The sequence below is a fragment of the Danio rerio genome, chromosome 12 (assembly GCF_049306965.1).
Source record: "Danio rerio strain Tuebingen ecotype United States chromosome 12, GRCz12tu, whole genome shotgun sequence".
Lineage (NCBI taxonomy): Eukaryota > Metazoa > Chordata > Actinopteri > Cypriniformes > Danionidae > Danio > Danio rerio.
The window spans coordinates 32,204,021-32,224,443 of record NC_133187.1 but is presented as its reverse complement, the minus strand read 5'-3'; the positions used below and the strand labels follow the sequence as shown (position 1 = coordinate 32,224,443).

Sequence of the window (20,423 nt, the reverse complement as noted above, 5' to 3'; positions counted from 1 at the left end):
GCCCACGCTTTTAACAGTCATCCATCAGCAACCAAATTTGCTTTTCTTCCGATAGCCATCGCCAGGAATCCAGTTACGCAGAAGCTTAGGTTAATAATTGTAATTACATCAGCGGATGCCATTGTGGAACTCGACACTAATCTCAATACATCAACACCTAGTGCGGCTATATATGGTCATGCTGTTGCAAAAACAAACATGTGCTGTGAAAGGTTGGGTTTGAAATGCATATAAAAATACCATGAAGTTAACTCTTCTTTCAGGTGTTGATTTACGTTGTGCTTAATGAGGTACTAGTATCGTATCAGTTAATGCTCAAGATTTATCTATTGGGAATTGTATATTGACCTTATTCTGCAATGCGGAATTAAACTCAATTCTTTGATTGTTTTAGAACTTCCAATTGAGTTGCCTATAGAAGAAATGACTAGGAAAAACAAATGGCAGAAAACAGTCAAAGTTCTAGTTCTTCAAACAAGAGTGTTAATGATTATACATACAGTTGAAGTCAGTATTATTAGCCCCCCTGAATTATTAGACCCCCTGTTTATTTTTTTCTCCGATTTCTATTTAACGGAGAGCAGATTTCTTCAACACATTTCTAAACATAATAGTTTTATTAACTCATTTCTAATAACTGAATTATTTTATCTTTGCCATGATGACAGTAAATAATATTTTACTAGATACTTTTCAAGACATTCCTATACACCCTAAAATGACATTTAAGGACTTAACTAGGTTAATAAGGTTAACTAGATAGGTTAGGGTAATTAGGCAAGTTTTTGTATAATGATGGTTTGTTCTGTAGACTATTGAAAAAAAAAAATTAGGTTAAAGGGGCTAATATTTTGTCCCTAAAATGGTGTTTAAAAAATTTCAAACTGTTCTTATTCTAACCAAAATGAAACAAATAAGACTTACTCCAGAAGAAAAAAATATTATCAGACATACTGTGAAAATTTCCTTGCTCTGTTAAACATAATTTGGGAAATATATAATTTGGGCTAATAATTCTGACTTCAACTGTAAAAACAAGAATAATATAATAAGACAATATCAGTTTGCAACATCAAGCAGTATAACAAGCTGTTTTTAGCGTCTAAAAACTAATGAAAGTGAATGAAACCAGAAGTCTAAAGCTAATATGGTTCCAATGGCCGTTCATACATGAGAAATGAAGTTAATACTGATATCCAGTGTATTAAAGTATTGAAGTGTTAAAGTGTGTTTAGATCCCCTATGCCATTACGTAATGCTAATGATAATCGTTAAATATAATCTTTAGCAAATGCTAAAATTAACACCAATCTTCAGTTTGATATTATGATAAATAAATTCAATTGTAAAATTTAAAATACACTTTTACATTTGTATTATTTACTTTATTTCAGTTTAATTCATCTTTATCTCTATAGCACTTTTTACAATGTAGATTGTGCCAAAGCAGCTTAACAAAGATGAGAAAAAGAAAATAAAATTCATAACAATATTTCAGATTGTGGAAACATTTCAGTAAATCAGACAGGCAAGAGAGTAGTGGTAGAATGCTGGTGTAGTTCTAGGTAAATTAAAACCGATTCAGTTCAGTTTGATACAAATGTCATTGTTGTCTTTAATACAAATGTTGAGGATCACTTCAGTTAAGTCAGTTTAATACAAATGTCATTGTTGAAGACCAATCCACTAGAAAACAGCTCCACCATTTATACAAAATAGTGAAGAATCTGAATATTGGCCATAAGATGAGATCATTTTTAATACTGTTCTCAACACTTATTTAAAATAATCATTGAACGTGATCAAGTAAGAACTAAAATTATGGGCGTGCCATTCTCTCATGCAGTGGTGTAGGGGCTAGTTTGTATGTTAGAAGTATACCCTGAAAACACATGATCACGCTGTTACACTATTTTTACATTTATGAATATAATCAGGCCCTTCACGCCTGCATAACTTAAATCATATGGTAGAATTGTTAGTCATTAAATAATGCAATGACCTTTTTGTTGTTTCAATGTTGTAGGTTAGTAGGTTTCTCTGCAGCAGTCAGCATTACCATTGTTTCTAGAGGCATGATTTACTACTACGCAAAGCACAAAAGTGCAATTTCAGCATGTGTGAAATGTTTCCACCAAAAGCACCAATGTTACTTTATGCACTAAATGATGTTATTGCACAGAATATTTGCGATTAACAAACTGTCATGTTTTCCAGCACTTGAAAAATTTCCAGGGCTTTATTGTTAATCTTGGTGAAAATCAGTCACTTTTATAAGAATGCAAGACCGCACACACTTTTAAGTCCATCACACAATTGTCAGCAGTGACCAAAAGGAAGCTTTCAGATTTATTGTGACTTTTGCATGAATCTATATATGTTTGTGTCCGTCCCTTAAAAATGGACAAAAATAACAAATGCACATGGCCAAAAACCAAAACAGAGAATGCTTTGTAATAATTGTTTAACATTTGATTAAATATGAAGTAATCTTGTAAGACTTTAAAAAAAATTAACTCTTTAACTTCAGTTATACAGATTACATTATCAATATCTACAGAATAGAATAGAATCTATTTTAAAACTTTGACCATGGCATGAACTCAATGTAGTTTACAGTGTTCTCTGCTATTCTTGTGCTTTGATCGAAGCTAGGGTTGGGACAAAATATTGTTATGCTGATCTATCGTGATATTTCCGGCCGTGATACATTATCAATACTCTGCCACCAAGTATCAATATTTATCTAAATGTACAAAAGAGCACCATTTATTAATCATTCTTTCACTGAATCCATTTTTTTGCTTGCTCAGCTCAAGTCATTGTACTAAATGGGTTTCATAGTTCAACCTTTTTCATAGCGAATGCCATTTTCGGCTGATAATGTTCATCGACCAAACGTTCTGTGCATTTCTAATGCTTGCTGAAATACATGACCTCATCTTTAAATGTACAGTAGCATGCACATGTCTTTAAAATGATAATAACCATGGGTTCTTTAAAGAATCGTTAGTGTAGCTGGTGGTTTTTACCTTTAGTGTGATGTTTTTGAGCAGGGTGTCCTCTAGCACAGCCTGGAGTTTGCGGTTGATTTCCAGCGAGAGGTCGAGAGTAAGGCCGCTGTCAGCAGGGTGGGAGGTGTACAGCGAGGCCATAATGCCTCCCCTCCGGCTCAGGTGGGCTTTGTTAAAATCGGAGGCTTCTGAAGACAGAGCTCCAGACTCTTCTCTGAGCACATAACTTTGGATAATCCTGCAAAAAACACACACATAGTTTTAATTGCAGAGTCCGTTCAAATGTGTACACATAAAAGCACAAGCAGCTAGGCATGGACCGATATAAGATTCTGACAGTATAATAACCTTGGATAAAAATATTATGGTTTCACTGTTAGTGATTAGTACTCTAATAGGCATAGGATGATAACAGTTTTCAAGGTATAGCACGGTTTAGAAAAGTCAAGGTTTTTAGGACAACAGTATCTCAAAAAAAGATATCCAAAGCCGTTTTAAATTGTAAAGAAATCAGTTTCTCAACAATTTATTGACCCTGACGTTTACTTTTTCAAAATATTTTAAAAGCTTCTTAAAATAAAATATATTGTTCGCAAAGGGGAAAGTTTTTGTTTTCCAACCAGACATTTGAAAAAGAATTTATTTTAGAGTCGTAACCACAATACAGTGAAACCGTGATATTTTTATCCAAGGTTTTCATAACATCAGAAACATATCAAATCTAGAACAAGTTATTTTTACATTTCTGGGTTAAAAAAACACAACCTTTTTCCCATCTAACCAAAGACTATGGAATACACAAGACATGTCACTCGTATAGTTTTGAAAGGGGAAAAGTGTAACGGTCAATATGGCAAATGAAGTCCCGCCTACTAGTACAGGAGCCAATCATCGATTGCTATAGACTGACTTTTCTCCAGGGAAAAGCTCAGACCCTACGTGTGCCTTTACGACAGTTAAGTGGTCAACAAACAAACTTGAATCTCACTGAATACTTCCTTCACAGACATAAGAAATGTGTCCAAATTAGGGTTGTAACAATATACCGGTATGACGGTTTACCACGATTTGAACGTGCACGATTATCATACCATGAACAATTGCATATCAACGGTTTTAACCCTTAAAGACCGAGACAGCCGCCCGCGGCTAAAAATAAGTATTGCTCTTAAATGTTTAATAACTTTTGATCCGCTGATCCGATTCATACAATTCAAAGATTGGCATAAAGAAGAGAATCAGCTTTCAAGTGCTGTATCACATAACATTCGCGGACTTTCAGAGGCTCCGGAATCAGTGCGGTTACGTCATCAACATTTGACAACGCTGATTTGACAAAGAAACGCTCGTCACTGTGTCTCCGGACAAATCAGACATGATACATTGATGCATTGTCCCTCCTCCATGCCCAGATTGGTTCAAACTCGCTATATCACAACCAATAAGCATAGGTTTCGCTTTTGTTTGTGGACCAAGCTTTTTGAACAACACGGAATGAGAGATAGGCATACATTTATGCGCGGCTAAATAAAACGCAAAAAAAAAAGTTTTTCATGAAATAATTCTCATACTAAGTACTTTTGCATGCACAGCAGCACAGAAACATGACAAAACAGTGACACAGCAAAGACGAACTGCTGCTCTTGCTTTTACCAAAAGACGCAAATGAAGATGCAGCTGTTTGTCTGCATTGCAGACAACCACATCCAAATCCATATCGATAGACAACCATATCCATGCTGGCACATAAAACCTGGGGATGTTCCATATTGAATTTAGTTTCGTTATGTAACTATTTATAGTATAGTAAATATTTATATCTATTTTTTACTGAGGATTTGCACCATGTTTATTTGGACTGTATTTGGACTTTGACACATTATTTATTATTTTCTTATTTTTATTTGTTCATTGTAAGTGGTGTTGTTTATAATAACTAAAAATATATTATTTGGAAAAAGTCAAATTTGCTTCACTGTTCTATTATTTTGTAACATTTGTAACATACCGTATACCGCGAAACCGTCAAACCGTGGTATTGTTTTAGACGATTATCATACCGTGAAAAATTCATACCGTTACAACCCTAGTCCAAATAAAGCCTGAAATCTCTACTTTTGAATGAACCATCTGCACTTGAAAACAAAAGATTTTTCGGTTTTGAAATCTATATAAAATAAACACAAGGTACAGTCCATCCTGTCAAACGCACGTCACATGACAGCAACTAATCAAACGTCCAAATGCTTGTAAACAAAAAGTTGCTGTCACTTCTGCAGGAGATTTGCCATCAAGACCAAGTTGTGAATTACTTTAGAAGAGCAGCACGATCAGACGAGGCATTATTTAGAGCATGATAATGTGAAGAACGGACATAAATGAGGTTGCTGTCGTGATCTGTTTTCTTTCGAGTATGCATGCGCATTAACTTGGGCAAACTAAAAAAATGCTGATTTTGTTTAATTTCAACATTTAGAAGCGAAACTTATGAGATGGTAGCCATGGGTAATTTCCTAATTTATTTAATAATAATGTTTATTATTCATGTAATGATGTTTAAAAATGACTAGAAAACATTGCTTTATATTAACAAAAACAGTATAATTTTTTTTTTGCATTTTATAATGAACTTATTACAGTCAAAACAAAAACAATCTCATTTATAACATCACGTTACACTAGTTTTTGCCTTGATTTGCTCGCAGACGCCTTCTGCATAATCCTCTATTTGTCGAGTTAAGAGTATTTCCATCATTCTCAGGTGGGATAGTGGGCCAAATCAAAGGTTACAATGGGCCAACTTTGTCCCGCAAGCCCAACTTTAGGCCTCTCTGACCTAAAGTCACAGAGCCTGTTGTCACTATGTTATCCTCAGAGTGAAGAAAAAGATGACGTTATAAATGAACCCAGTGACAGAGAAAAAGACGGCAGCCTTAAGGAGCCCATTAACCATAACCACCTCATCAATGTCTCTCTCTCTCTTGATCTCCTTCAGTCTGAATGATGAATGCTTTTCACAAACAATAGATTAGGAGACTTTTCACAGCTAAATCCGAGCCCGTCTCGTAAGTTATATTTTATGTGACACTTATTTGATAGAAACGGCTTTTTTTGCCATTGTCATTTTTGCATGAGGAGTTCTTTGATAATCAAAAATCGATTAAATGGGTTTTAATTAGAAACTGAGTATAGTGGTAATCTACTAAAAGCAGATGAAGAACCGGCTTCTTGATTTTGATTTAAGACTTAAGGGTATTTGGGTTAAAGGCATTGCATGATTAATATCTAAAAGATTTTTCAATTAATCAAATGAAAATGGAAATTGGGGAAAAACGTAGAGGTTACTTGAATTAAAATGACATTCAGAGAAATTAAAGCGCACCAGAGCACAGAAAAAGAAACTCAGCATAATTGAGTACACCCTATTTTGAAAATGAATATTTGTATCCATTTGTCAGTGAATATAGGCAATGTATTTTAGTGCATTTAAACAAAACAGATTTATTAAACAGATATTTTTATTAAAATAATATTAAAGTCACCAAACATATTTAGAAATTAAAAGATAATAGAATTAAATTTAAGCAAAATATATATATATATATAAAAAAAAAAAACTCAACCAACAAAATTTCAACTATTTTTCTCATTTTTTCTGCATATCTTGATTAATCCCCTTTTTTAAATTTGTATTTACTATTTTTCTATAACATATAAATTTGGGTGTACTAGTTTTTGGACCGTTATCGTAAGTTATTTTGTTAGATAAGCTCCAGATTTGGCTTAAGCACTGACTAATCTAATGTATATGCACAAATATAATATTGTATAGCTTCCCATTAAAAATATGAATTTAAAAGACTCGTGAGGGGTGGACTTATGCTAAGCTCTGTACATCTACATATCAATATAAAACTATAAAATAATCTAATCTAAATAAAAATATATTATTATTATTATTAATATTTCTTATTTCCCATTTGAAATTCCAAATGCTATTGAAGATGAAACAACAGTGTGTAATTTAGCATTGAGATATTGAAAGATCTGAAGATCTGCCAGAACTTTATATTCAAACATTAAGAGACCCTAAAAAGTCTTGAATTATAAAATACATAACTCAGCTTAAAGTGCTTCATTTTGTACCACAGCAGTAAGTTGGAAATTTAAAGGGATCATCATCTCGGTCACTACTGTTAGCCAATTAATATTATGGAACAGAAAATGGAGAGAAAAAATAACAAACTGAGCGTATTTCTATAAAGAATGGTGTTGTGACAAAGATTATCTTTCAGTCTCCAGGAGAGCGTTCTCTCTTCAGCCACTGCTATTTGAAATCTATTTTCTCTGCAGTGACGCATGGCACAAATAAAGGCAGAATTCGATTCTAATGGTTTCTTCAGACCACGGCTCGAGACAAAGGCATTAGAGGACGTGAGGCTAAAGGTCTCCATTGGAAAGCAAAAAAAAAAAAAAAAGAAATGTAAGTGCTTTCTGAATTGATGAACTCCCTTTCATTTCATTGTCTGAATCTAAAACGATCACACTGTGGCATCCATCACACAAACTTTTAAATACATCTTTTTTTTGTTCATCTTAATGGCTCAGAATATCTCACACTTGTTATTTATTAGAGCGACAGGAAACAAACACAATTCACACACAAGTTTCTGTGATATCTTGATTCTACAAAAAAATGAACACATACACTCACCGGCAACTTTATTAGATACACCTTACTATGACCAGTTTGGACTATTTTTACTTTAAGAACTGCTTTACTTAATTAATCACAAGTGCTGCACGTTCATGATGAAAATCTAGTGCTCCACCACATCCCAGTGGTGCTCTTTTGGATTGCAATGTGGTGACTGTGGAGGCCGAGGGAGTATAGAGAACTCAGAGATGAATTGCAAAAACTAGTACACAATTGTTTGAGCTTTTTGAGTGCGCTCAAAAAAATAATATTTGCCAATTGTTTAGCTTATTTAAAGTAACTTATATTAAAATCAACTTCTACTTAAAATCAACTTCTACTATGTTCTACTTATTTAAAATACAGTGATTTTGTATAAGTGGATGACACAATTTTTTAAGGTTTTCTTGGGGACAACTTCTTTGTTTTATGTTCGATCCACTTAAATCTTAAAAAAAAAAAAAAAAAAAAAGAAGTTAACTCAAGTCCTTTATGTTCTTCCATACACAGATCAATTGTGTGGAATCCAGCATTTTTTTTACAGTGTAGCATGTTATTCTTTGACTATAGAGTACACAGTGGTCTTAAAGGAATAGACAAGTTCAGCAAACTTATTCAGGAAGGCTTTGGTGTTTGAAGGTGGTTCAGTTGATACTTTTGGGTTTAACGTATAAGTAAATGAGATGCACACGAAGCACTGCATTAAATTACAATTTCCCACACCATGTCTGTAAAATATGAACATTTATTTTACTCCAGTATTTTCAACGGTGTTTCTGCGCCTGCCTGCAAATCCTGATGGGCATGTGCCTGTAAATGGCTTTTCATCTGGGTTTACGCTTGAACAACTAAATGAATGCTGAAGTCTATTTAACTAATTATATTTTAATTACATTACAGCATCGATGCTGTAAAAGGAACCATATAAAATTGAAAAACGTCACATTAACCGGTCCCCGGAAGTCTGTATGGGAAGAAACACTAGCTGTGCATATACCCTATTATACAAATGAAGTTAAATCAACTGAATAGTTTCAAGTTACAATGGGTTAACTAACTTTTTAAAGTAAAGTGAAATTGTCACTTTTAAGGCAACAGGTTTATTCACTTTTCTAAAGTAAATAATCACTTTTTACAGTGTAGTAGCCGAACCTTTTTGGAAGCATCTATGCTTTTATGTTCTAATTCTAATTCCAGCATGGAATTCTGAGCTTATCGTGCAAATGTTGAAGCAGAAATCAAAATGGAGACTAGATGTTTGGTTTAAAAGTTCAACAGATCGTCTTGACATCTTACTGCCATGTGATTGGGTGATTAGGTATTCAATTAATCAGCAGCTGAGCAGGTGTACCTGATTAAATGTTTAGTTGACCCAAAAATGAAACCTAGTTTAATAATTACTCACCCTCGAGTCATGTCAAAGCCTTAAGAGTTTCGTTCATCTTTGGAATGCAAATTCAGATATTTTAGATGGAATCTGAGAGCTCTCTCATCCTTCATTTAGACCAGTGGTCCCAACACGTTAAAAAAAAAAAAATAATACCACACACACAAGAAATAAAATAAATCCTTGAACACGGCCATATTCCTTCAGTTTTTCAATATTACCAAGCTACGAGAAGACTTAAAACACAAATGATGACTTTCAAACAGTCTGTTTCAAACAGAAGAAGTCACCTATGGGTACCTGAGGTATACATCAGTGCAGTGATTTTGAATGTGTGCGTTATATTGACACAGCGTAAAAGAAACTGTTGAATGAAGCCATTAGTTTTGTTGTATGCGTGTGCATAAAGTATTCTTGTAGCTTCACAATACTCTGATTTAACCACTAAAGGCACATGGACTGTTTTCAGTTTTTTTTTTTTTTTTTTTGGTACATTTCTGGAGTCAGAATCATTGCTGTCAATGGAAAATCAGAGAGCTCTCAGATTTTATCCAAAACAGCTTAACTTGTATTCTAAACATAAATGAGGGGGGTTTGTAACAACACAAAGGTGATTAATTATTGACAGAATTTTCATTTATGGGTGAACTATCCCTTTTAGTTGCCAGTAAGTGTATATATGTTCACATAAACGAACAAAAGAAAGAGAAATAAAAATGATGAACTTACCTTTCACTAATATGGGATCCAAATGGATCCCAGCTCCATAATGGTAGTATTTAACAAAACGAAATGAGAGTAAATTAAAGTGCATGCACACTCAGATGAAAATACCTTCAATTCATTCTGAACTGCATCATTTTCTGGTGCAAGTCACGCCACAGTTTGGTGGTCTGACATTTTTATTATCCAAGACAGTGGAGAATTAAGAGTGAAGAAAGAAAAAGAGAGGCGAGGATGTGACCCGAAACGTACAACAGCAAGACAGCTGTACTACACTCTGTGCCACAGCACTGACACCATTTTGACTTTGATTTGCAGACCTATTTGTATGAAATGGATCACAGTTTTAGCTTAAGCACAGTGGCATGGCCTGATTCTTACAGCCTAGAGGCTGAAAGAGTGAAAGACATACAGCGGGAACACGAGGAGAGAGCAGGAAAAACAGACACAACTGACTAGAGAAATAAAGACGAGAGAGTTTGGCTTTGACAGACTGTCTGTGCTTGTCAGCTCTATAGAATGTGACAAATATGTTTGTTTCAAGGGAACTGTGAATTTGTAGCACTACAACTGAACTGTAAGGATGAAAGCTCAAATTTGAGATCATATCAAAGATAAATCTAGACAGCATATTCCCATTTCAATAAAGATGCAAAAGTCTGATCAGATATGAATCACAAAATACCCTGCCTTTCTAGTCAGATTCCAGCATATCAAACTATATAATTTCATTTTTTGAAAATATGTCTAGGCCAATCTTACATATTGCAAAACCTGTCACAATGTCGATGTAAAGTAAACCTGACAATATTTTTATTATTATTTTTTAAAAGTTTCAATGATATTTTGTCCTTTCAACATTTCCGATGTCCTCAGGGATGCCACGACAATCCGAGGGTTCAGAGTCTGGACATTCAATCATTTTTTTCTCCACACATTTCATCATCCACTAGGCATAATTCTCAAAGTAATAGCATACCTCTCTACACCAAACCTTACAATTTGTTCATGCAAAACTTTAAAGGATTAGCTCACCCTAAAATGACATTTCTGTCATAATTTACTCACCATCATGACGTTACAAACCCATAAGAAATTTGTCTATCCTCAAACCCAAATGAATACTGTCCCTTCACAGAATGCCCATTCACCTGAACTGAATTTTTTAAATCATTAAGAAAGAGATTTTAGAAATAAAACCATTTGAACTGAACTGAATAAAAGTTGTTAGAATTGTAACAATTAGTTTATGCTTTAATCCACATGAAACATTATCAATTCAAACTTTATGAAAGAAGTATGCTTGCTTGATGCAAGAAATCTAATTGAATAAAAAAAATTGCCAGTCAAACCATCAACCTCTGATAACTATGATTTTACATAAATAAATGACATATTTAAATCTGTTCATCATTAAATGATCACATCTTTTTTAAAAGACTTGAATTAATCTACTTGATATATGTGAATTACTTTTCAAATCTCTTTATGAATGTTTTAAAGTGTCAGAGGTATGGTGAATGTTTTTTTTTAAGATGTATCAAAAAAAAATCTTCATTTGTGTTTCAAAGACGAACAAAAGTCTTATCAGTTTGGAATATCCTACAGAGAACACAATGAGAATTTTATTTCATAGGATGTGATAACCTTTTAATCCTTAAGGTTAGAGGCATGCTCAAATTTAGCAAGCCCTGCACAATATAGTAATAATTTATGCACCACTTCCATAAACATTAATCACATGCAAATCCACTGGCACTTGGTATCAATTCCAGAACATCAGAGATTTCCTCCAAGCGTCCTTGATAAAAAGCGCAGTGAATATACTCTGGTTTTATCTCTTTAGAGATATATGGAAATCCTCAGCTAGGTGTAGTCAAGCTGTTAAATCAAGAGATCGCTATTAAATCAAGCTCGGTTTTATGCTGCAATCAATTTCCACTGAGCCTTGAATGATATAATGGCGTGATGTATCCTTCCAGTGTCAAAGAATCACTTGAACAGCAACAGACGATAAACACAGGGAAATGTTCCACTGCTTAGCAAATCTAAAAGCTCAGCTGCATCTAATGGCTAAAGATCAGCTAAGGAGGCTAAATTAAGACTGACCTCAATGGGATGCGTCGTTGATTAGAAGTAATGAATGTGGGTTAGTGCAGGTGGACAAATTCAAGGCGTATCATTACTCAAAAGTGATGGGAGAGAGACAGAAATGGCAGAAGTGGTGGCGGCAACCCAGCCTTTTGCAGTATGTTCAATTATTTATTTCATTCAAAGACTGATCACAGAAAACAAAGTGCTCTCTAATCCTTTTCACTTTGTTTTGCAAAAAGAGGCTTTCTTCTGGGGTCGAAATGTGCACCGGAGGCCTGATTCCTTATGTACGGAGGTGCATATGAATATGTATCAGGCATCATTAGCAACCTCTGTGACGCATCACCGCAAGAACTGATAGCTATAAATATCACTGCCAAGACCTCTCTGTCAGAAGCACAGTTCAGCTCTGTGTGTGTGTCTGAAAGAAAAAGATGAATGTCTGCCAGATTCCCTTTTGTAATGAAAGTTAGACATGCAAGATACAAGCCTAGGCCAGGAAGAACTAGACAAATAAATAAAGGAAAAAACCCAGCAAAACAAAAATAAAGAGAAAGAGAGGACGCTAGTGAGAGAGACAATGACCAGCAAAATTCTAGCAGGCGGAAAGGAGAGTTGCCAATGCTGAATTCTTTAAAAAAAGATGAGCTTAGAGCTACTCTGTGGCACTGAAAAATATCTGGACACATAAATCTGGCTGAATACATAAAATAGCCAAACTCTTTGCCATTTATTTGAGGTCAAATTAGTGCAGTATTTAGCATTTATTAGTGCAGTTTACGCATCCAAATGTTTTCTGGTGTCACTGTATCCTTCTACATTATTAATTTTCCATTAAACTCTAGGTGCCCTTCATCAACACTTGAACTTGAACTTCACCCAGGCAAAGCCAGTCTCATTTGTAAGTGCCAAATTAAGCTGTACATTTTTTTCTCCATCATCTTTTTGGCTCTCACTCACTTTGTTTTTTTCCTGATCTCCTCCACCAGCTGCTTGATGTGGTCCTCCATGAATTCAATCTTCTCATTTTTCCGAGCGTGTGCTTTCTGTAGTCTAACAATACGCTCCACCAACACAGCTTTGTCCACCTCGGGGAAGCTGTCCACCACTACCACTGAAGAACCGGACTGATTCTCTGGAGATCGATCATCCATACTGCTGCCCCGTGCATTTAGAGAGCCTGAAAGTGAAAGATTCAAACCATTTTGTAAATACAGTCAAACTGTAAAAGGTAACAACACAAACAGAAAGGTTTGGGTTAAATATTCTGGGTTTGATTCAAGTTTTATGCAACAAATGCTGCTAATCATTTTGGAAAAAGAAAACAGAAAAAAACTGTGCAGGTTACAGTAACACGCTAACAGGAAAGTAAACCAGGTCAGAATTCCACAGGGTTTCAAAGCAGAGATATGAAGATCAGTTTTTACATGATTTATTTAGTAAAACTTGACAGTACTTTAACTTTACACTTGTCTTAAAGTAGAACAAAGTGTCTGTGTGTATATCAGAAATGCCTATACATAACATAGTCAATGTAGTAGTTTTATTTTACTGGTTTAGCATGCTAGCTTTTTGCCAAACATGTATGCATGTATGTACGCATATTTGTATATAGCAGGTAAAATAAGTATTATCATATTTCTAATGGTGCTGTTGACTTGGAATTTTTACCAGATGCCATTTATAATCAAATTAATTAATACATACAAAGAAAATAAAACTAATTGAATTTAGTTATAAAATAAATGACAAAGGGAAAAAGTATTAAACACATGAAGAAAGGGAGGTGTAAAAAGGCGGGGAAAGCCCAGACAGCAACTGAAATAGCTCAGTAAATAAAACGCAACCCTGGCCTTCAACAGTGATGAATATTAGCTGCTTTAGTCCCAACATTACCAGGCGGATAAAGATGAAACCAGGATGGAAATTTCAGTGAGGCAATGATCAAAAACTCTCAACTGGTTTCAGAAAAAGAAAATAAAGCTGCTAGAATGGCCCTGCCAATCATCTGACACGAATCCAAAAGAAAATAAAAAGACCAGAGTTTGTAGAAGAGACCCACAGAAGCATCATGATTTTCAGACTTAATAAAAAATATGGGGGATATGAAATATGGGGAAATCAATATGTAATATTGGGAAAAATATTCACACCTGAGCAATTCATGTGATTCCATTCGCCATACAAGAGGTGTCTTGAAGCTGTCATTACCAAAAAAGCCTTTTATACAAAGTAGTAAATACATTTCAGTAGTTGAGTATTTTCTCCTTGTGCTGTTCCATACTTATTACACATTAACATTCTTACCAAAATTTGGGTTAGTTTCATGTCAACAGCTCATTTAGATATATTGCACATTTACCAGGTAAATTCATGATTTTACCCACTATATATACATATCAAATTAAACAGTGATTTTACAGTATATACATGTGTAAAATATGGGCAAACTGTCTGTTTCACTTATAACTTTTGAAAATATATGAATGAATTAATTTTATTTTCAGTATAGTCCCTTTATTAATCTGGGGTTGCCAGCGGAATGAAGCGCCAACTTATCCAGCATATGTTTTACGCATGCCCTTCCAGCTGCAACCCATCACTGGGAAACATTCATACACATACACTACGGACAATTTTAGTTTACCCAATTCACCAATACCACATGTCTTTGGACTTTTGTATCAGTACAATTACTCTTAGCTTTCATTTAATATATTTGCGAGTGTATATGCTTATTACACTTAACTGATTAAAATGTCTCACTAACAAATGGGTAAATGTTCTCTGTCATTCAGTGTAATAAAATTCATAATATCATGTCAAAATAAAACATCTATGAAATACCTACATATTAGTTTTAGGGGCTCACCAAGAGCTGCACTTATAAGATTAGCAATACAGTACAGCTCAAAACATAATTTTTATACTTTACTTTTCTACATATAATATAAATGGACCATCATAATATCTTACATAACCTGCCTATTCATGGTCAGCCTTTTCAAGAGTACAAGTCTTTAAAAGACCCCATTACACATATTCATTATGCATTTTAATGAATTATCTTTAAATGTGCAAGCATAAAAAAGGCAAAAACACATAAAAACTATGCTTACAACTATTTCTGAAAGGATATAATGAATATCCAAGTGTGTTTTAATTAAGCAACATCACATGAGCAATAGGCCTAAAAATCAAGCATTATATCAAGCTTATATAAGGCATTATGCAAAAACTGCTATAACGCATTACTTTCATTAATTACATTTTTAATTTGCAATTATAAAAAGGAGAAAAAAAACTATCACTAATTCTCAAAAAGCAGGTCAAACAAATAAAGCCAAAAAACAGGCTGTAGATGTTCTCACATCCTAGATAGCCTAATAAAAATAGTGCTTAATGAAAACTGCTTACAACTGTTTATATCCGAGTAGGGACAAATAAATATGCTTTTAAATGGGGTGAGAATGCTTCGTATACTGACATTTGAGGCAAAACAACCAAATCTACACTCTAAAAAGACTTCTGCTGCTTGTTCAAACTCATAGATATATACACTAGATATCGCATAGGTCAGCATGCGTCAATAGCGCCACATTGGTACAGTGCTCCCAGGACAAATGTCATTCAACCGCACTAGTCAAGACAGTGTTATTAAGTGAAGATGCTGGACTTTAGCGCTGTCTACGGGTGTAGTAACAAAGCACAACGGCAGAACATTTCATAGGTAATATTACGTTTTTTTCTGTTTTTGAATGTTCTGAACTTTTGTGCTAATCAGGTAACGTTATTGATGATGACAGTCACTTACTGCATTCACCATACGGCAAAGCAGCTTCAACTCGCACTAAACACTCGGTGTATGCTAGTTTTGTTGAATAAAATCAGCAAACAATGCAAAATAAATATAACAACGAGATGCTGCGCTGCCAGAAACTTGTATTATTGACGGCTAACGTTAGTGAAAGAGTCGTTCGGGGGATTCATTCACAAACTAATCGCTCCCTCCGTCAGTATGAGAAGTTAAAAGCAGGAGAGGAGCTGTGTTTCAGGACACGGATTATATTAAATTTAACAGGGAGGGTGAATAGTACATTTCTGTACACAAACCCAAGCTTTTTGTCAGGAATCCCCGTGCGGTCACTGATCCATCAATGTAGAAAAGTGAAAAAAAATTACACACTAACATCCAGGAAAACTCCCGATCATAGATATATGTGTATATGTGTATATCTCTGGCTTTGGATGGCCACAGTCCTTCACTGTACCTTGGTCCCGCATTCATTTCAAAGGAGCGCTACCCTGTAGCAAGATGGCAGCGCTATTGACGCATTCCGTCCAATAGACAACAATAGGCCAGGCGACATCTAGTGTATATATCTATGGTTCAAACTGCTTATTTAAAATAAGTTGAAAAAACCCAATCTTAGAGGTTTTTTTAAAACAACTTAATTGTATTATGTTCAATCCACTTGAATTTGAAAAAATGATTAAGTTGACTCATTAATCGATTTGTGTTGTGACAATATAGAGGGATTGCATGGAACCCAGCAGTTTTTACGCTATTCTATAATGCATAACATTTAGCCCTCGTTTAATACGCATATGGGTGATTCTAGAATTGCAAGTTCATTTTGGCTCTTCAAGATAACCTATTATCTATTATTATTCAAAAACAATAGCTTATATTTGTATTTATGGACACTTTGTCTTCAAAATATTATCTTACAGACCACTACACCTGACTGTTTTCCCCTCCTTGAATCATACATTCAGTTTCAATCATCATGCAATATTTAAGTCAAATTTTTATCGTTTTTGTGCTTTAACTCTACTAAGTTAATTAAACATTGGCATGAAACATTTATTTTCTGTATTATTTCTAATTTCTCTAATAAAAACAAGAATTTTTGTTTGTTGCTATGTTCTGGTCAACTGCTACATCAGTTATGGAAAGGTATGACATTCTGTAATGCTGAGTTCAGACTGCATGATTTTCAAAGTAGTCGTGTCACAGAAGTTTCCACACTGCATGACTATCTGGGGTAGAGTTCTGTCAGTGCTGTATTTACACTGCAAGATGGATCAGCAACAGGGGGTTTCACATTGCATAACTATAGGAAGAATCGCAGACAAATTTATCCAAAATACGTCTCACAATCAAACATGCGAGAAGGGATATGGAAAAAGCGTGAGGTAACATAGTATATCTTTTATTATTAAATACATAATGAGAAAGAAGCATTTAAGGGAGTAGAACATTTACTTATTTTTGCTCACCTGGCTTTGAAGAGAATTAGTAATTTCTCTTCAACTTTTTTCCTTTTTTGTTCTGGTTGTGGTATTGCTCAGATGACAAGTCAAACAGACACGGGTGCTCCTGACATATTTACACTAGTTTTTCCTCCATTTCTTGGGTCCAAATAAACTTAAAACTGAAACTTTCCGCTGGCCTGCAGATACACACCCTAGTGGATACTGCTCTCACATTGGCTTCAGGTAATCTCCAGTGTTATTTTCAAATCAGAACACATTTCACACGCCATAATTTGAATCGCGACAGCTCCAGATATTTAGCATGCCAAATATCTCACAGGTGTCAGCGACTCATCAGCAATTCTCTCATATCACGTCTTTGATAGTCTGTGTGATTGTCACTCACGTGAACGAGCACCGATTTGCCTGTGATTTCAGGCATTTGTCGGTGATTTCTCAAAACCTGTCGCGAGTCAAAATTGGGGCTAAAATCATGCAGTCTGCACTTGGCATAAAGGGCACTTATAGAAAAAGCATAGGACTTTGTCCAAACATTTTCACTTCTTCTGGCAGTAAATTCTAGACAGCATTGAGGCATGTCATTATCCTTTTCATATATTTCATACAAAATGTTTAGGACACCACCAATTTTAAATCAACTCTGTTAATTTGCAGTTTCAGTGAATTTCTCATTTACTTTTTAAGAGCAATTATATGGTGACAAAATACATCAAATTCTGTTTTAGATATGTCATGTTAAGCTAAAGCACAAAGTGGTGAAAAATGTCAACTCTGTTATTTATCAACTCTGTTAGGGCCAGCAGTGGACTAATGGTTAGAAAGTTAAACTTGTGATAAAAAAAAAAGAAAAGTAAAACGTTGCAGGTTTGAATCTCGACACCAGCAGGGAATGCAGTTTTTTCGACGCAAATAACCAGTGCTTACAATACCACGAGCTGAGGTGATGCCCTTGAGCAAGGCACCAAACCCTAAGCTGCTCCCCGAGTGGCCCACTGTTTCAAGTGTGTATTCATGGGTATAAGTCACTTTGGATAAAAGCATCTGCTAAATGCTTTAATGTTAAATGTAGTGGTTTGAATAAGTTTAACAATAGTAAAAAAAAATTGTATTAGAATCAAACATTTCCTATAAAATTTAAGCATTTTGCCTTATTTTACATTATTAACGGATTCAGCTTACTGTAAATTTGACATTTTCTACATACCAGGGCTCAACAATAAGGACTGCCCGATGGCCCGGGCCAATGTACGAGGCGCTCAGGGCAGTAGACAGGATTGTTATTGGCCCGATCTGTGCTGCCTTGTCACAAAACGTTCAATTTGCCTGTGACTATTTGTCAATTGCGTATGAATACAGTCTTCGAATCGAGAAAAAGTTTGTGCTTTTAAGCCTTTAAATGCTACCTTCTCTGTGATGTTGTAAACACCATATTGCTTTTCGGTTACTCTGATCTGTTTGGAGCATTGTGAGCATGTTGTTTTTTTGTAACCTGGTTAAAACCAGTACAGTGAAGTGACGTCAACATCAAATTATGAGGCTTAAAGAATGTCTTGGATGCAGACATTTATGTGGGCACAGCACGACGATTAGCTCATTATACATTTATTAACATTTTGAAAATATTTAAATTCTAGATTCAAACACATTTTTGACACACTATTTAAAACATGTGACTAAGAAAAAGCTATTAACTTTAACTTTTTCTTTTTTTAGGTGGGCCAGTGAAAATATTTGCAGGGCAAAAAAAAGTTCTGAACCGCTGGTCCAATCAGGCCAGTAGAAAAAATCCTTAGCATTAAACCCTGCATACTGTATAATTCCAGAATTAATGGAAGATGTCTGAAATGTACCCGAATTCTGGAGGGTGCCTGGTAAGAACGATAAAAATGGCAGAGTGTGTGTGTCTCTCGACAGCTCTAATGAAGTGTTAAATAGATGTACCTGAGGAACTGGAGCGGCTGCCCATACTGCTGCCCTCTCGATCGCATCCTCCGTTCTCCACCTGCTCCAGCTTCTTCCGAGCTGCACAAGGGCACAAACACACAATGAGTTCTTTCCTTCTCTTACACTGATGAACACACACACACTTCTGGCAGAGGTATATGCCTCAGTATAAGTAATGGGCAGATGACCGAGTGCTTGTACTGCTCAGTGCCTCATTCTAGCGATGTACCTTGAGGGAGGGTTATGACCTACCATAAAACTACCACCCACCGTGCACATCTGTACCATCTGTCAAATATGCAGAATGAAGGTTCATTGGTAAAGCAAGACACTGCAGGCAAATGAGGTGAATCTATTTTTTAAATTAATTACTGGTGGTTTCAGTAATCTTAAATAAACTAAGATGATACATGCTTCTAATTTCAATTACTATTATTATTTTTTTTAGATATAAATTAGATTCAAAGCAAAGACTGTTAAAGAAAGGATTTTGGGCATTTATTTTTATTAATTCATAATTCAGAAAATACCTGGAGCCAAAAAAATCCTACATTTTCACTTTTTTTTGTAGAGTAAATGTGTGTGTGTCTCTGTGTCTGTCTGTGTGTGTTTGTGCATATATATATATATATATATATATATATATATATATATATATATATATATATATATATATATATATATATATGTTTTGTTTTTTTTTCAGTCTTTTATTCCACAATTATTTTTTTTAAAAACCACAAGGAGCCAGAAATAAACCTACATTTTCACATCTTTTGTAGAATATACAGTAGTATATGCATCTGGAAAGTATTAATAGCGCATCACTTTTTCCACTTTTTTATGTTACAGCCTTATTCCAAAATGGATTAAATTAATTTATTTCCACACAATTCTACACACAAAACCCCATAATGTCAATGTGAACAAAGATTTTTAGAAATTGTTGCAAATTTATTACAAATAAAAAATCTGAAAAATTACATGAACATGAGTATTCACTGCCTTTGCTGTGAAGCTCTAAATTGAGCTCAGGTACATTTTGTTTCCCAGGTCCCAGGAATTGTCTGTAGACCTCTGAGACAAGATTGTCTCAAGGAACAAGGCTAGGGAAGGTTACACGAAAATTTCTGTTACACGAAAAGTTCCAATGAGCACAGTGGCCTCCATCATCCATCAGTGGAAGATTTTTGGAGCCACCAGGACTCTTCCTAGAGCTGGCCGGCCATCTAAGCTGAGTGATCAGGGAAGAACAGCCTTAGTCAGGGAGGTGATCAATAACCCG

General features: G+C 34.9%; 1 protein-coding gene across 2 annotated transcripts in view; it reads right to left on the bottom strand.

The window, feature by feature from the left end:
• ccdc186 (si:ch211-225b10.4) overlaps positions 1 to 20,423 on the bottom strand; it is a 55,588-nt gene that overhangs the window by 2,337 nt on the left and 32,828 nt on the right. Inside the window, exons 13-15 of one of the 2 annotated variants that reach the window (XR_012388060.1) lie at positions 19,136 to 19,216; positions 9,827 to 13,094; positions 3,033 to 3,252 (exon numbers count right to left, since the gene is read on the bottom strand). Coding sequence is in view for 1 of the 2 variants with exons in the window: in XM_009306762.5 (XP_009305037.2) it covers positions 3,033 to 3,252; positions 12,875 to 13,094; positions 19,136 to 19,216 (521 nt within the window). In the remaining variant the exon portion in view is untranslated. The remainder of the gene's footprint in view (positions 1 to 3,032; positions 3,253 to 9,826; positions 13,095 to 19,135; positions 19,217 to 20,423) is intronic. The other variant, XM_009306762.5, reaches the window with a different exon arrangement.